The 19,611-nt window shown below is 37.8% G+C and overlaps 1 protein-coding gene across 3 annotated transcripts in view; it reads right to left on the minus strand.

Moving 5' to 3' along the window:
- LOC117400530 (piezo-type mechanosensitive ion channel component 2-like) overlaps positions 1–19,611 on the minus strand; it is a 198,810-nt gene that overhangs the window by 124,284 nt on the left and 54,915 nt on the right. For all 3 annotated transcript variants that reach the window (XM_059022048.1, XM_059022047.1, XM_059022049.1), the window contains exon 3: positions 9,951–10,076. In XM_059022048.1, coding sequence (XP_058878031.1) covers positions 9,951–10,076 — 126 coding nt within the window. The remainder of the gene's footprint in view (positions 1–9,950; positions 10,077–19,611) is intronic.

Below are 19,611 nucleotides of genomic sequence, written 5' to 3' on the forward strand. Positions count from 1 at the left end.
GCAGCAAAGGTCATTCAAAATGATCTAGACAGCATTCAGAACTGGGCAGACACATGGCAAATGACATTTAATAGAGAAAAGTGTAAAGTATTGCACGCAGGCAATAAAAATGTGCATTATAAATATCATATGGGAGATACTGAAATTGAAGAAGGGAACTATGAAAAAGACCTAGGAGTTTATGTTGACTCAGAAATGTCTTCATCTAGACAATGTGGGGAAGCTATAAAAAAGGCCAACAAGATGCTCGGATATATTGTGAGAAGTGTTGAATTTAAATCAAGGGAAGTAATGTTAAAACTTTACAATGCATTAGTAAGACCACACCTAGAATATTGTGTTCAGTTCTGGTCACCTCGTTACAAAAAGGATATTGCTGCTCTAGAAAGAGTGCAAAGAAGAGCATCCAGAATTATCAGACAATGTCAACTCAGGGGACTTCTTTGACCTGAAAAAAGAAACAAGGACCAGCGGTCACAAATGGAGATTAGATAAAGGGGCATTCGGAACAGAAAATAGGAGGCACTTTTTTACACAGAGAATTGTGAGGGTCTGGAACCAACTCCCCAGTAATGTTGTTGAAGCTGACACCCTGGGATCCTTCAAGAAGCTGCTTGATGAGATTCTGGGATCAATAAGCTACTAACAACCAAACGAGGAAGATGGGCTGAATGGCCTCCTCTCGTTTGTAAACTTTATTATGTTCTTATGTTCTTATGTTCTTATGTTCTTATTAAACTATGCCTGTCATTTCCCAATAAAAAAATGCATTGATGCAACACAGTGAAAACAGAAACACATGAACAAATCTTCTGGATTAGCTAATACTGTAGGTCATTGCATTGACTACTCTGATGGAAACAGCTCAACAAGAAGTTTGCTGCTTTCATGGTAGAAGCATGGATTGAACAATGTTTGCCAAATGATAACTTCCTCAGATGTCTACCACCGCTTAACCATAAATCAAAGCTCTAAAGGTCACTCTCCCTCTCCATTGCACCTTGAAAAAATGAAGCATACAATGCTCTAAACTATAGCCATTTTACAGTTAACTAAGTTTATATATACAGCTCACTGTTTTTTATTCTGGAGTATCCTTCTTGGTTTTAGTTAGGTTGTTCATTATCTGTCAAAAATGTACAGTGCAAATGTTTGCTGGCAACTATACAGTTCAATACAGTTTCCTGCTGGCAAACAGCTTGAAAAAGGGTACATTGTTCTAGCACACATTAGCCACAGTGGCTGGGATCCTAGGCAAGCACAGGTATCATGTCACACAAAGGCGAGTTCATGCCCGGTTCAGGCAACGTGTAGCGTACGAGACAGTCAAATCAGGTTATTTGCTGGATAGTAATAGGCACAGTTTAAACTTGTTTTTCCCTGAGTCGCCAGGGGGTTGCAGCGGTGAACCAGGATACAAATAACAATTGGGCATTCCAAATTGGGGAGAAAACCGACGTAAAAAAAACCCATTGGCGATGACTAAATTAAAAAAAAATTGTGCTTGAAAGTTGCAAGTTAATATTTTTTTCTCTTCCCCCTTTCTCTTGGTCAAAGGGAGATTAGATGCAGCTTTGAAGCCAAGTCTTAAACATTCCTTTGCAAACTGAAATCTCTGCACAGGCCATTCAGGCAGACTTTGACGAAACACAGACACAAGGGTGAGTTTCTTCCCCTCAAGAAAGCAGAGGGATTGATCTGAAAGCGGGTCTTTGTTTCTATGTCGCTGCACGAAACAAACTAAAGCATAACCAGCAGCTGGGCCTAAGGTCATGTACTAGCCATACAGAAGAAATGCAACAAGAACTCTTTTGCAAACTACATAATTTTTCAATTGCAACACATTCTTTGAACTGTGAGTTTACAACTGATCAGCGGAACTATTTTCAGTTGGAAACCTTCCGACAAGTCGAAGATAATGTTGCAAGACTATTAGAAATCAACAAGCTTCTTCCTTTGAAAAGAACTATTGTTTGCTGAGAGCCGACGCAACACAATGCCTACGACAAGAACAACTGCGTTACTTTCTCCGTTACTTTCGGTGAACTTCAGGTCCAGAGAAATAAGAAGCTGCAGTGTTCATCACCAAAGAAGATTGACGTCTTTGTTGAAAATCGATAAGTATTCAACATATCAAATATTAAACATTTTATGACTCGAGAAATTAACTGTAGCTAATGCTATCAAGTTAGTGGATAATTGTTCTAGGAATATAATATAACTTCCTGTTTTAGAGTGTGTAAGAAATGTATTTTGTTTTTTTAAATGTGTAACTCAAAGGAGTTACCTAATAAATATACAGAATTTGATCATTCCCCCATTTCTGAGTTAATTTGAATATAGAATCAATTGAGGTTGATAATATTGTCAGTTTGCTAGATCACGGCTAAACTAAATTAACACGGTAAAACTAATTTGATAAATTAGTTATTGGAATGTTGGTATTTTGATATGAAATATGATCAATTGCAATGAGAAACAAGTATTGAAAATACTAATGCAAAGTAGACACTAATTAGCCATAACTAATATTAGTATATTAACCATTTATGCTAATAATGCTGTAGTCGTTGTAATCGTTTGACTATGAAATCAATGAACTATTCATGCATATCTCTAACCAATCACCTTTCCTTTCTGTAATATTAGATTAGTTGTGCACCCTTTTTATTCTTAAATAAAATATTGTTTTATATTTTCTGACATGTTGTGTGAATGTCTATTATTGTCAAGGCAATCCGAGTTCTACATGATCCCGAACTTAAATAAGGTATATCTCATTTCTCACATTTTGACGTCCCGGAGTGGGCGACTAGAGACTAATTTATATTTAAATAAATGGTATACCTAGTTCACTACAAATGTTAAATGCTACTTATAATTGACATTTAAGTTACTTTTAATTACAGCAATAACTGAACCTGATGCGATCAAGTATTGAATTGCAGAGATGGTCAGAAATGGATAAGAAAGTTTAATTGCCTCTCGCTGGCTGTGCTTACACTCAGCATTTTTAATTCAGCACAGGAGCTATGTGGGCCAAATAGTGACATGCCTCTGTCTAACTATAATATACTTGCGTTGAATAAAGGCCAAGTCTCCTGCCTTCACTGCAGACTTTATCATTAGATCCCTCTATTAATCTGTCTCCTCTACAGTCATAAACCCAAATGTACACAAGAGGATTAGATTAGATTTTACTTGACAAACTGTTTAGAATTACTGTAGGTCAATTTTAGCTACTTTTCTTTTTCAGCTACAGCACTAGTAGAAAATAGCTAGTGAAGTACAATATAATACACCACAATACAATACCGTTTGCTTTTATATAATGCTGTTCATGCGGAGCAACCCAGGGCACTTTACAATATAAAATCTATAAAATAAAAAATGTGATTTAACCCTTTGCGGTCCATTTATTCAGCGCGTCTCAGGCGCGTCAAGTCCAATTTATTTTCACACGCGCAGTTTATTTTAGACGCGCTGTTTAAAAGTATTTTTTTCACAGTAAATCAGGTTTAAAAGGCACTGCATATCAACAGGACACTCAGTACTGCATCTCCAGCCTCGCCCCACCCCTTGTTCGCTATATTTTTTACATACGTCTTAATAATAGTACATACTGATAAATCATCTCCTGATCACTCGTTTTATCACCAAACTCCTCAATAATGCGATCCAAGTCATTATTTTATTACTATAACATCTAAAAAAAGCTCTGAAAATGTCTGTGATGTTCTTTGAGCGCTGGATGCGGAAGCAGCTATCTTTTTTGTTTATGTCCGTGTTATCTATGTGGTATCGGGGATATCTGTATTCATGAGATACGCCCATTTTTTTTTTTTTTTTTTCGGCTTCTCTCGGCTCCTATCGGTCTCACTCGGCCATTGAATGGTTTTCACAGCTTTTTCCGGAGAAAAAACGACTAGAGACGTGTTTTTTACGTCTTTTTGATGATGTCGGACAGGGTCCTACATTGGACCGGAAAGGGTTAAAGAGACTTGACTGTGCCAGCATTCCTAATATGACTTGGTATAGAGTTCCAAAGGCAGGGAGCATAGCAAATAAATGCCTTGCCCCTCCTGATTTTAGATGACTCCTAGGAACTACCAAAAGTTCAGCATTCACTGATCTCAGGGTGCGACTAGGAGCATAGGGTACTAAAATTTTCTCTAAATATAAAGGCCCAAAACCATGAAGGGCCTTATAAGTAGTAAGCAGAATTTTCAATCCTGAATTTAACAGGAAGCCAGTGCAGTGAATGACGTGTGCCAGTCAGCACTCTGGCTGCAGCATTGTAGAATCAGTTTAGAATCAGGAAGGCCTGCAAACAAAGCATTACAACATAGCCGAGAAATAACAAAGACATGAACCAACATCTTAGCATCTTATCAGATATAATTGGTCTCAATTTGGCAATGTTCCTCAAATGATAAAATGAGGCCTTTATAATTGAGCTAATGTGGCTATCCAAACACAGTTCCAAATCCATAGTAATTCCCAAGTTGTTCATAGTATTGGATGGAGTCAAAAGATTCCCATCAAAGGAGATTTCAATACGGGGTGATTCGGCCAAGCTGGCCTAACACCAGCTCATGTTACATTATGGAATTACACTTCAATTAACCTTACAGAAGCCTTTCCGAAAGGTGTATTCAGTTTTGTAATGTAAAAGAGAACCTTTGACCTGGTGATATGTTGAAGCAAAGATCCAGATGGGAAACTGAAATTTGGTGCTAAAGCAGGATATGAGATGTCAGACTACTTTGCTTTTGCACAGCACATCTGTCATCCTTATGTCTTGGACTCTCAATCTACAAGATCTTAGAGTAGGCTGCTTAAATTGATGCATAATCACAATGCCCAGTTAGATGATGTTGTGAGTAAATAGTAGCAACACCATTAACTGTACATGTGCAATTATGAATTGCCTATCTTGTTGTAATAAAGGAATTAAGCAAAGAAACGTGGCAGCTAGAAACAGGAGTACACAGGGATGAAGATGATATGACTTATACCTTGTAGGGGTGTACAGTTTTTGTAAAAAGTTAAAAAATGCTAGGAAAATCTACTTGTCCTTCTAAAAAATCTACTTGCCCCCTCCCCGTCGCACAAAACACACACAAAAAAGTAGAATATAACTTGTAGGATTTTGGTTTTATTTAACACTGAACACAATCAATCAATCAGTGGTTAACAGGGGCAGATCTAGCCTTGTAGCTTGATGGGGTCACTAAATTCTTCAAAAGGTTCCCTGTGACCGCACCTCACCTCAACAAATTTATAACATACTTTAAGGAATTGTTGCTTTCAGTGCAGTTTGGAACACATTTGCTAGTAAATTTAAGTAACATACTAAGAGTACAACTATAATAGGCAATTTGAGTTATTAAAATATAAAAATAGCTTCTGCCTGTTTTTTTCCCCACTCTTTCTCTATATGCTGAATTCAACTCCTGATGATGTACAGGTGTTCTAGTTTTTTGCATCACAGATACGAAATCACTGCGAACCATTACTGCTGCTTTGTGGAATTCTGATTTTTCTTGACGTTCTTTCAGTTTTGTAACGGCTGAACCCCAGATTTTTAAATGACTTGTTTATAACCTGTCATGTTTCTCTGCATTTTTTACTGTTTTTCTACGAAAATGCAGCAATATTTACAGTAGGCTCCATCAAATTCTGCAAAGACAAATTATGTTTTTTCTTTTGTTTATTTCTATTACATACTTATTCTTTTTAAACAGTGTATTTTTTCTCATCTAACACCTTGTCCCATGAATGCTAACTGAAACACTGCTGTAGCAGGGTGATCCTGGTTTCATATCATGATGGCTTTTTTTTGGGGGGGGGAAGGCAACATTCTTTCCCTGCACTACTTTTACTGAAAAATAAATACATAAATGAATTAATACATAAACACATTGCCATGAGATTTACAGGCTGTATTTTATTTTAAAATAATAATAAAATATTGTACAGATGATCTCATATATAAGGATTTAATTTCTATCATTATAAACACATGTGTCATATCTTAAGGATTGTGCATGTCCAATAAATAACTAATATCGCTTCTGTTCAAATCTAGTAAAAGTTATTATTTTTTTTATATAGTTTTTAAATCTAAAAAATATGTGAATATGGCAAATGGCAAACTAGGTTAGCAACACTAAAATCGAAAGAAAAAAAATCAATACATTTTTTGCCAGGGAAAGTTTGTCTTGAAATCTTTCTAAACAAAACTTCATACTTTGTGAACTTCATACTTCACATTGATCCCGAGAAAGCATCCACTGGTAAGTATCACCTACTTAAGTGTTTTCCATCCAGTCAGAAGTTCTCACTAACAGCCCAGGTTTTTGCTTTTTCCAATTAAAAAAATATTCAGGAATAAATAATAATTGTAAATTGCTTGTGCACAGTATAGGGCAGCAGTGTGGAGTAGTGGTTAGGGCTCTGGACTCTTGACCGGAGGGTTGTGGGTTCAATCCCCAGTGGGGGACACTGCTGTTGTACCCTTGAGCAAGGTACTTTACCTAGATTGCTCCAGTAAAAACCCACCTGTATAAATGGGTAATTGTATGTAAAATAATGTGATATCTGTATAATGTGAAATAATGTGATATCTTGTAACAATTGTAAGTCGCCCTGGATAAGGGCGTCTGCTAAGAAATAAATAATAATAATAATAAACAATTCCCACAGTCCATTTAGGTCCCAGAACATGATTGTTTTAATTCGTAAAGCAGTGAATAATTTAAAATCAATGACGAGATGCTGGTTGGATCACAAACCCGGACTGGTTAGGTTAAGTAACATAATATATTCTAGGAGCATTCTGTAGAAAGAATGATCAGTTTATGCATATGTGGCAGAGCAAGGCTCTGCCTTTGGAAATACTGGCAGGGATGGAGTTAAATTCTCCTCCCTGCCCAGGTTGATTGTGTCAGGTGGGAGCAATCAATCAATCATACAATCATACAGCATACAATCATTGTAGATGTGTTCATTGTGTCTGTAAATACTCTAACTCTGGATCTAAGTCTTTCCTCAGTTTGAAAAACCCAATTCTTTGTGTGTGCGGGGTTGATTAGTGTTTGTTCCCTGCAAAGTAATGAAGAAAGAGAGAAAGAAAGAGAAACCGAAACCGAAACCAAACCGTGAGTAAGAGATCGAGTGTTTGTTTCTACACGAAGTACTGTATTGTTTACTTAGAGCTCCAGCTGAGAGCTAGGTTTATTGTGTTTGTTTTATTAGCCGTTGTTTCGCCACCGCAGTGTAAGAAAAATAAAACCAACACATTTTCTAACAGAGAACACAAAAAAATACCTGCACAATGCAGTGGTGCAGTCACTGTTTGATTACAAAACAAAGCAGTGTTTCCTGCATCATTGCACTATCCACGCTGTGTATGTGCCTAATCACGCAAGATGTGATCAAATTCAAATTCAAAAACAGCTTTTATTGGCTGTATACGTCATTGCACTTGATGAAGTACCATATTACGTGTAGTCAGTTTGCCCCGAAATGATTCTTATAAGCAGATTGCTTGATTCTTACAAGCATATTATTTTACATTGGCTAGTATAGGAATGATTTTGCCCCAGTGGTTCTGATCACTATATGCAGTTGATTCTTATATCAGTGATTCTTATAAACGGAGTGCACTGTATTATAAAAGATACACAAAGCACCTTGGTCTAGGAGTATGTTGTAAAGGAGAGACAGGCATTATATATTATAATAATTGAAATACTGGCAGCTAATTCCGGGAGAATATACTGTAAATGCATTGAATCTTAGATTCTGCTAACATCTTCTGTACATAGCATTGCAGTACAGTACCAACAAGTTACAACTAATATCCCAAAATAAGATGCTAATAGTGGTAAATATAAATAATTATGCTTTTTATTTGATCCCTGTCAATCTGGCCTTTGCCAGCGTATGGCTGTGAAAGTAATGCACATGAGGCATCAGGCTATTTGCAATTCCAGCAGCTGACAATTAAATTAGCCAGTGTCAAAGCTAATGGCTTAAATGTGCAGAGATCACACAATAAACTGCATTGGCTAAAATTTTGCATCAACAACTACTGTATTATGTCTCTGCCAATAAAATAAGAAGGCATCTTAAGTTTTCCATTAAGGATAAACATTTGTAAACTGTTTTCATAACCTATTTGGAATACAATTCATAAGCATTCATATCTTAAGACCTCTCACAGTGTACCACTTCTGCAGACGAGTGTAACCCTACACATAAATAAACAAACAATTAGTTGTCATTAACTATGAATAACAGAAAATGTCCAAAAATGCCCAGTGAAACTCAGCTTGACCCCATCGCTCCTCCTCTATTTTCAAGTGGGTGCTGGAAGCAGTGTTTCTCTTCAGACAAGGGAAACAACACAGCACTGTGTTTGCTTCATTCATACGCATGACATTGCAAGAAAGCTTCATAAACAGTGTTGTGTTTAAATCTGTCTGGAGCCCCATTTGCTCTAGTGATCCATTCATTAACTTGCCCACTGACAGCTATACATGCAGTACTGTTACCGCAGCTCTGCATGCCAACTGCATCTTAATTTGCAGTGATAACTAACAGAGAGTCCAACCCCACACTTTACTCACAGGACAGATATTACCCTTTGGTGTTTACGTGGTGAAAAAGACTAGACTGGCATTATGACTAGCCAAGTAAACTGCAGCTCCATTTTTTAATTTAACTGGCAATTAGGTTGGAAAACTGGAAATGGGAGCTGTTATTTTCATTGCTATTTTTATGGTAATACTCTGAAAACAAAATGCTTATTGTTGAGCTACATCAAAAGCAAAAAGCTCACAACAGTAATAGCCATTTTATTGTTATAAATGACATCAGTGGAAAAGGGACATTTTTTTTCAATACCATTTTAACTATATGAAATATTCAACGTTTAGACAGAACAGCTTCTGAAAATATCTAAAGAGCTTGCTCCCAGAGTATCTATTTCATTTAAAGGCAACATAAGCTTTATTTTATAAAATGTATTAAATGTCCAGGCAGAACACTGTGGCATTTAACATAATAGAACCACAGCATACAGTTAAAAAAGGGAGATTTTTTCTTTTTCTTTAAATGATGCAAAGTAATTTTCACACAACCCAAGGGAATCCAAGCCCACAAACTGCCTCAGTATTTCTAAATGTCCCTGCTGTCTGCAGGCTTATATCTACAGAGCACTCTGTGGCTACAGGAAGTTTTGATCATTCCAGAGGTGGAAGGGCACACATTTTTGGTATTTTTTTAATTAGCTAATGATGAGGATGAACTAAAACGAAATGTAGCAGCTTTGCATTTCTTTGAAAAAATAAACAAATAAAGCAACACTGTTGAAGTGAAAGGTCTAGAATATTTCATTTGGATGCAAAAAGAATCAGGGCATCAAACACAGATTCAAGGTTTACTCTGTCTAGACTAGTTTTACTTTTATAGTTAGATACCGGATTTCACGAGTGTGTGGAAGCCAAATATTTATATGCACTATAAGAAACATTAGCTTTGTTTTCTTTAGCAAAGTTTGAGAAATTTTTTTCTTCCTTCCTCACCATCAGCAAGATATATTGTTGAATTAACTATGGTGCTGTATATACTGTACTGTGCTTAAGTCACATATAAATTTGACAGTTCATCAGGCCATTGCTCTTGTTCATCAGGCCATTGCTCTTGTATTTTGTCTAATCAATGCTTTCTTGTACAGTACAGTATATGTACAGCTTGCATCCCACTTATATATTGTTTGGCTGTAAAATACAATGTATTCCCAATGTATGTGAATAAACTACTATAAAAATACAAAAAGTCTGAAACTGTAACAATAAATGTTTTTGGTCTTAATTGAGAAATGATACTGGTTACTTTTTGTAAATACCTGGTTTAACAGTAAAATGAGGACATGTACTTACAGTTGAAGTCAGGGTTAATGTTGTTTCCGGCTTGAAGGCTGTTAATTGTGATTTGAAAGATGATGTGGAGCAGCAGAAAGGTCAGGCTTGTAAAACACAAGGATTTTAATAACCGGCCTGTATGTCCTGTAACAAAAAGAGAAAAAACAAAACAACTAATGAATTTGAAGGTCTAAACTTAGTATAAAATATAAATATGCACTGGGTTTGTAAAAGCTATGAGAAGCAAAGTTAAGTCAAGTTCTCACATCCCGGCTATCCCTTTACTACAGCTATATTGTAGATGTAATGTGTTTTGCATCAATGCCATATTCAGGTTATTTATCTGCTAATTTTAATAATATTAACCATTCCAGTCCGGCGCTGAGATTTAAAGCAAACACACTAGCTGCTAAAATAATTCTGCTTATGGAATGAAATCTATAACATGGAGTTATTTGCCAGCTTTAAGTACTAAATTGATATTTTTAGAGTTAAGGTTCAGATAACTTCAGCTTTCTGTCTGCTGTCACTCCTGTCTGACATGCTTCTGTATTATTGTTTACAGCAGCTGGTGTCTATTTTGCACTTAAATATTGTCAAAAAATATCTTTGTTTTTTTCTTTTTAAATTAAAAGAGGCCAATTCTTTTACCACTGTTTTTCACCCGCATTTAGAACGTCCAGCTACAGTATGATCCACAGCAGTAACCCACAACAGCTCAGGAGAACCGAAGATCAGTGGACTTCCTCCGATCCCCCTGCCAAGTTAATCACCTCATTACACTGGTGCATAAAGGAGAACGGTCAGCCCTGCAGGTGTCGCCCTCACTGTAGCAGGGTGACGAGACACAGTCCCTAACTATTTTGCCTTCGTAAACCGCAGTAGCGCCAAAGCCAATGTGATGCTCCCTGTGGAATCAACAAAATGTAGATGTTTCTTCTTTGGATAAATGTATCCAGATAGTTTTCCCAAAAAAACAGTGCTGGGAATACTTTCTGCGTGTTTATAAACTAACAAAAATGTTCTCTTATGAACATAAGAAACAAGTACACGCCTTGAAGACCCTTTTCCATACAAAGTTAGTTAGATATATGTGCACAGTGGGAAAGTGCATGTAGGCTAAGTCTCACAGATACAGGACCACTGCTTCTCTGCCATTGTGGTCATTACTAATCAGTTATGTATGCACTTGTTGGCGGTAAGTAACAAGGGGACAGTTAAAGTAAATATACTGAAGAACTGCAATGTTGGCAACTGAAAAATACACTGTACTTGGACTCTGACCTTTAGCCTGTCCAAAGTGGAACACTTACAGACGTGTTTACATGTATCCTTGACCATCATGTTTTCAGAAATGTATTGTATTACAGTATAATTATTTTTTGGGTGCTTGAAGGCCCACAACAGTGGCCATTTTATCATTTAAAACAGGATGATACTGCATGTATGTGTGATACTGTATGTCAGTACAGTGACTGTGCTTCATTATTAAAAAGTGTGTACGAATGCACATTGTAATAGGTTATTACTGTATGTGCTGTAAGTGTCTAGAGCAGGGGTGCCCAATCCTGGTCCTGGAGGGCCGATGTCCCTCCTAGCTTTTGTTGCAACTGTGCCCTAAATTACTTAATTGGACCAATCCAGCCCTTGTTAGAAGTTTAACTGGTCCAATTAATCAATTTAGTGTACAGTCTGAACAAAAAACAGGAGGGCATCGGCCCTCCAGGACCAGGATTGGGCACCCCTGGTCTAGAGTTAAAAACTATGATAAAGCCAGCAGAGTGGAGGACAGTGAATAAGAAGATAAAGGTTTGGATTTACAATTCTACCACTAGTGTACTATGTAACCCTAAAACACCTATAATGGCTGTCAAGGGTAGTTTATTATTTAATTAGAATAATCCATTAGTCAACATGAACTGCTGCTTCCCAGAAATGACCATCTGTTTACAGTAAGCACTGTTGCAAAGACAATGCTGTTTTCATTTCAATAAAAAACAGCATGTTGTATAATACATAATATACAGCATGTTATTATTATTATTATTTTATTATTGGAATGATCACGACTTTACCACATAAATCTTTTTGCAATATTAGTGTTCTGTGGCTTTGCCAGACAAGAAATCGAAGTTAACATTATTCAATATTTAGTTAGTGCTTAGTTATTAAGTTGATTGCCTCCCTGAAATGCAACAAAGACAAAAGAAGTAAGAGCAATATTTGCACCACCAGGCTGATACTGGGGTCAATTATCAGGATCTTAACAGTGGCAGATCCCAATACAGCCAATCTTTGACTTTACTGTATATTAATGCACCTCGGGTTTCCTGTGAGTGTGATTTATAGACCCACCTACAGCATTAACTTACAATACAAATGCAACTTAAACATTTCACATAACAAAATCCTTTGCAAAACAGACATGGAACCTTGTTTTAATTGTAACTATTTTAATGGAGGTTAAGATTCACAGAACCCTATTTGCTTACTTTACGTACAACAAAGAGGTCTGCTTCTTGTCAGCTCCTGCTTTTTCACAGAAGTCACAGCACATCTGTTACAACCATGAATTTCTGTCCTGTTTAAGTGTTTAATTTACAACGCTATAATTATTTGTATAATTGATATCAAGTTCTTAGGACAATCTCAATATTATTATAGGATAACTCAACTGAGTCTACTTACTGCTTTTTTTTTTACATCAACCTTTTTTTACGATTAATGTTTGCCTTCGCTATGGTTATGGTTTATAGATTTCCCGGCAACAGCAAACATCTCTTAACCATAATAAATTCCATCTACTTTAGTGATCAACATAACTTTTATATGAATGTGGGTTGAATTTATACTTTTTATTTTGCAGCAGTTACACAAAGAGATATATCAATGTTTGCATTAAGAGGTCATATGACTCACATATTAACACTTGAAACTGAAGTCAAACAATGATTCTGATAAAGGTGCCTTTATTTCCAGTTGATCGCGTGTGCTTGAGTATATTAGTGTCACTCAACCTGTGGTTTATAGAGTAATTTTGTTCCCTCAAGTATCAGACACATTTATTCTGCTGGTCTAAGGTAATCAATCATATAGCCGAGCGGAAGTGGTGTTTGTTTATTTTTTTAACAAAATGCTAAAAAGCTTCTGGTAAAAGTACCGCTACACCGACTTTCTGTTTAGGGTCGTCTTCATTACTGGTATTTTAAATCTAATCCAAGAATGTTTATATGTCCAGGTTTACATTTCAGCTTATTAATGGTGACTAGAATACAAGATGTGAAATTGTGAAAGACCTAGGCACGGAAGGAATTCACAAGACAAATGTGATAAACGTATTAAGCACTAAAATGCGAAATTCTACTGACAATTCACTTTTTAAATGTAGTTTTTTGTTTCTATATTTCGGTTCTATATATTTTTTTTTAGGAGAAACCGCAAACTGGAAAGCTGCACAACATTTTTATTTACTCTGCTCCATAGTCTACCTTTGATAAATATCTACATATATATCTGGAAAAGCCACACATTAAGTTACATTTTTAATAACAAAATTGTAAAATAATGTGCGAGTCTCTATCTCACGTCAGTTGGTGAAATTGATGTTCTATCCCCTTTTTGTTTGGTCTTGTGTCAGATTTGATTCTGCATGAGAGAAACCTGCCTTAAAATGACGTCCAGTTTTAGTCTTTGATATATTGCGTTTTAAGTTATTTTTGAACTTGAGGAGTCCCACAACTGAAAAAACAAGAAAAGGATGGGAGCCAGCAGAGCACTGTTGTATGATATTCTCAATATAGTGTGAAATAAACACTGTGGACCAAAATAAGAGAGACACAAATACAACCAATGATTATTTGGGATGACTTTGGGATGACATAGAAATGTTTTGCACTGTAATTTTATTTTATTTTTTTACTGAAAAGAGGTAATATGTGCAACTAATTAAAGATCTTCCTCGTACAATTTAACACTGTAATAAGTTAGTGTCTGTAATTAATCAATGCATAGGCACAACCTTTAACTCACCACCAATTATCAATAACTTAAAAACGCTCAATCAAATAATCAAACATTTGGGCTAGGGCCTTATTCAGCATACTCATATCACCAATGTGAGTAAGCATTGAATGTAACTGATGCTTCTTCAAATCACTTCACACATAATACATTTAAATTAAATTAATGGTTGTACAATTTCTGGTGGCTTGATTAAGCTTTGTTTTCCCTAACCCCATACAACAGTCATTAAACACACATACTTGATATATTGAGCATGCTATATTTCTATTGCACAATCATTTATGTTATACAGCAGGTATCATAGACACAGAGTAAACATCTTGGTCTTTATTCAAACACTATTTAAATCTAAAAAGATTACAAATTCATGGGGCTCCCGAGTGGCGCATCCAGTAAAAGCACTCTCTAGAGTGCAGGATGCGCTCTATAGCCTGGACGTCACAGGTTCGAGTCCAGGCTATTCCACAGCCGACCGTGGACGGGAGCTCCCAGGGGGCGGCGCTCAATTGGCCGAGCGTCATCCGGGGGGAGGGAGGGTTAGGTCGGCCAGGGTGCCCTCGGCTCACCGCGCACCAGCGACCCCCGTAGTCTGGCCGGGCGCCTGCGGGCTTGCCTGTAAGCTGCCCAGAGCTGCGTTGTCCTCCGACGCTGTAGCTCTGAGGCGGCTGCACGGTGAGTCTGCAGAGTGTAAAGAAGCGGGCGGCTGACGGCACACGCTTCGGAGGACAGCGTGTGTTCATCTTCGCCCCTCCTGAGTCAGCGCAGGGGTGGTAACGGTGAGCTGAGCCTAAAAATAATTGGGCATTTCAAATTGGGGAGAAAATAATAAAAACTAATTGGCAACGACTAAATTTTAAAAAAAAAAAAAAGAAAAGATTACAAATTCATTGAAAACAGATAATTCAGTCGCTGCTGTAGAAAACAGGTCAGATTTTTGTTACTACAAATGTGAATTCAATTTGATTTTGAAAGAAAAAAAATGTCAGAAATCATTTGTTATGTGTAATCAAACCTGGCAATAATTGAAATATTTCCTTTTAACAACACAAGAAGAATAAACAACTTATTAATTCTGTCAACAATGTTTGACAAATCAATTTATGTTCCACTTGATGCAGGGCATGGCATTTTTACTTTTCCCAATATTCCCACAGAGAAATACAGTAGTTCAGCCGTCATAAATACAATAATAAAATAAAACAGTGTCTCCATCAACAGTTAACTTAAAAGCCACTATTACAGTAAACTAATGCAGAAAGATGATACTTGCTTTGGGAAACTCAAATAAGAATCAGATGCGTTTGTGACGGCAGTGTTATGGTAACACAGTGCTATCGGTTTCAAACAGCAGTTAACGATGCCTGATTTAAATATTTCTTTCTACAGAGTAACAGTTACCTTATCTCATTATTTATTTATTAGCAGACGCCCTTATCCAGGGCGACTTACAATTGTTACAAGATATCACATTATTTTTACATACAATTACCCATTTATACAGTTGGGTTTTTACTGGAGCAATCTAGGTAAAGTACCTTGCTCAGGGGTACAGCAGCAGTGTCCTCCATCTGGGATTGACCCACGACCCTCCGGTCAAGAGTCAAAGAGTCCAGAGCCCTAACCACTACTCCACACTGCTGCTCATGAGAGTATCTCCATTCATTATAATTAACATACTGCTGGAGGCGTTCATGTTTCAACTTTGAATTTGCGTCATTGAAATCTGTACAAAACGATTATTCAGTACATAGAGAAGTTTCCCTTGGCTTAAGAGCTGCTGGACCTTATGTTCTTAAGCAGAAGAAGTAACAGGACGAACTCCCAGGTTTTTGGCAATCTACATTTATTCACAGACAGGATTCCAAGTACAATGGGAGCCTTGAGGAACAAATATGCAGTAGAGGCAATATCATCAGCTCAGTAATAACAAACATTACAGTCGACAATTGAAGTACAACAGGTATTACTTAACAGGTCCTGCTATCAATCAATCAATCAATTTATTTTTATATAGCGCCTTTCATGGCAAGCCATCCCAAAGTGCTTTCCAAAACAAGCAAAAATTATAACATAAAACATTAATTACAATAATTAAAAATACTAACAATTAAAATATAAAATGTCTATTTTACAAAAACGTTGGGGTTTATTTTAAATATACCGTGTAACAATTTTTTTTTTTTTTTTTGTTCCTGGGTAGTAAGTGTTATTTCCTAATTGCTTATGCCTCAAAAGTATAGAAAATGGCTATTATTCCCCACAAACTTTGCTTTTGTGACCAGGACAGTGATATTTTGAAATGTACCTATTTTCCAGAACATTCCAGATAGATTCAGTGCTGAGTAAACTTGGAGTAACTTCTAGAACTTTCTAGAACTTTCCAGTAATATAAATAGTAGTATAAATACAGGGGCCTTAAGCCCACCAGTTCAGTTTAGTTCCAGCTGCCTAAGTGGATACATATCTGCATTTTTCTGAGATGGCATCAAGAGGCTGCAAGCATCCGGCAGACGCATTTTGCTATGTCTGCGGCCAATTTATCAAGACAAGAGCGAAAAAGTACTCCGTGGAAGCATCTGCTAAGATGTGTGAGGCCTACAAGGCATACGTTGGACTGGCAAAAATGCACCTGCTATCTTGTATCCGGACCTTCCTTCATCCATCGCCCGGGTGCCACACTCCCATGAGCTCCCCGTACCCACTCCTCTGGAGAGAGCAACCGTCTTTAGAAGAGAGCAGCAAGTCAGAGAGCGAGGAAGACGTTGTAGATCCAGATGACAATTTCAGAGGTGGAGCTTTTTGGTTGAGGTAGTATGGGTTTCTCACCCATACTACCTCAACCAAAAAGACCTCAACGACTTGATTAGAGATCTTGGTCTCACCAAGTCCAATGCCGAGCTTTTGACGTCTAGGCTCAAGCAGTGGAACTTGTTGGATGAAAGTGTGCAAGTCGCAGATCAGAGGAAGCGTCACCAACCTTTTCCCAGCTTCTTCACCCGTCAAGATGGGCTCTGCTTCTGCCACAATGTGACCAGTCTGTTCGAGGCAATTGGAATCGCCTGTAACCAGAATGAGTGGCGCCTCTTCATTGACGGCTCAAAGCCGTGCTGCTCCATAATGGTAACAAGTACCCATCTCTTCCCCTGGCTCACTCGGTGCACCTCAAAGAGGATTACAACAGCATCAAGACCTTGCTGGATGCCTTGAAGTATGATGAGTATGGCTGGGAGGTCATAGGAGACTTCAAAATGGTGGCATTCCTGATGGGTCTCCAAGGCGGTTTTACCAAGTTTCCCTGCTATCTTTGCCTTTGGGACAGCAGGGACACCAAGGCGCACTACCACAGCTGGGACTGGCCACAGCGGACCGAGTTCTCTGTGGGGAGGATCAACGTCAAGTGGGTGCCACTGGTGGACCCGCGGAAGGTGCTGATGCCACCACTGTACATCAAATTGGGCCTTATGAAACAATTTGTCAGAGCTCTAGATAAGGAGTCGGCAGCCTTCAAGTACCTTCAAGACTTCTTCCCTAAGCTGTCTGAGGCAAAGGTCAAAGCCGGTGTCTTCGTCGGACCACAGATAAAGAAGATCCTGGAGTGCAATGAATTCCCCAAGAAGCTCACTAGTAAGGAGAAAGCGGCTTGGAACAGCTTTGTCGCAGTGGTTCGGGGTTTCCTGGGCAATCCCAAGGCCGAAAACTATGTGGAGCTGGTTGAGACTCTGGTGAAGAACTACAGCACAATGGGCTGTAGGATGTCCCTCAAAGTCCATATCCTTGATGCTCATCTTGATAAATTCAAGGAGAACATGGGAGCGTACTCGGAGGAGCAAGGCGAGCGCTTCCACCAGGATATACTGGACTTTGAATGCCGCTACCAAGGACAGTATAACGAGAACATGATGGGAGACTACATTTGGGGGCTGATTCGTGAAAGTGATTTACAGTATAATCGTAAATCTTGAAAAACTACTCAGCTTCAAAATATTTTGTAGTCATTTTTTGTATTACTTTAGTATAAATACATGTTAATTTGGATTCATATGTTATTTTTTTCTGACTTTATGTGAACGAAAAGACACAAATTCGCCCGTTTTCTCATTGGAAATAGGTAAATTTCAAAATATCACTGTCCTGGTCACAAAAGCAAAGTTTGTGGGGAATAATAGCCATTTTCTATACTTTTGAGGCATAAGCAATTAGGAAATAACACTTACTACCCAGGAACAAAAATTGTGTTACATAGTGATATCGGAATTTTTTTTTTCTGCCACCCTGAAACTCTATATCTGATTTTTTTGTTTTTTTTAAAAACCTAATTTCACTGTATTGTAGTTATTAAGTAGGTCTACAAATCACCCTAACTGGAATAATACAGAGTTAAAGAGCTGAGGTATTTAGAATTACCATTCAGATCATTAAAATAGACCTAGTTGTGTAAGGCCTCGTACACACACCTTTTGCTCTTAATACGGTTTAAGTACACACACAGTTCGGTTACAAAAGGCAGCGACAACCACACTAGTTAATCCTGTTCGGAACAAGTAGTGAGTTCAATTATTAATTCAGTTCAGTTAATTAATGCGCAGCAACTGTGTGTGTGTATTAAAACTGCAGTGGATTTCTCTCTCTCGGTGGATTTCTGCTCGGTGGATTTCTGCACACCTATATTTCTTTTTAGCCATGTTCATCACATGGAAAAGTCTGATAAACGATGACATCTGATCAGCCAAGTTGATTTTGTAATATTGATGAATAGTAAATTCATAACAATAGTAAATAATATATATATATATATATATATATATATATATATATATATATATATATATGTTTTTATTTACTCAAAGTACAGTGTATAATATTCTGTTGTAAGAAAAAAAAATGTATTTTTGGTTTTGCAACTTAAATGAAACAATATGGGACCATTCTTATCCCCAAACGCCACAGTGCGACCTGAAGGTCTCATCTGTGTGTTTTGGCACTCCAGGAAAGGTCTCAATAAATGACAAAGACATTAGAGATGCATACATTTTTAAGCCAGTCATTTGGAGACCACTCAAGTCGTTCCCACCAGCCTTCTGGTCAAAAGATCGCCCAAATGTTCCCGATCTACCATCATGGTACTGCAGATCGTCACCACTGTATTGAGCAGTGCAGAAAAAGCAAAACAGCGTCTCTGCTGGTTTTGCAGAAAAGAGCATAGCTATGTCATTGCTGACCGTGACTGGGGGTTCATAGGGGGCGGCGCACAATTGGCTGAGCACCACCCGGGTCGGGAGGGATTAGGTCAGCAGGGCAATCCACAGTTCACCGCATACCAGCGACCCCTGTGGCTGATAGAGCGCCTGCGGGTCGACAGTGAAGCCATTCCAATCTGTGTTGTCCTCCAGCACTATAGGTCTGGTGGCTCCGCAGTGCGAAAAATGATGGATTGGCAGGAACACGTTTCGGAGGACGCGTGTTTCAGCCTCCGTTCCCCGAGTCTCTAGGGGGTTGCAGCGGTGAACCAGAATAAAAATAATAATTGGACATTCCAAATTGGGGAGAAAACCGGGGTAAAAACCATTGGTGACAACTAAATTAAAAAAAAAAAGCAAAAACAAAAACACAGCCTCCATGCTGCTGCCACACAAACCTAACGAATGTCTGTCACAGA

The sequence above is a fragment of the Acipenser ruthenus genome, chromosome 4, assembly GCF_902713425.1.
Source record: "Acipenser ruthenus chromosome 4, fAciRut3.2 maternal haplotype, whole genome shotgun sequence".
NCBI lineage: Eukaryota > Metazoa > Chordata > Actinopteri > Acipenseriformes > Acipenseridae > Acipenser > Acipenser ruthenus.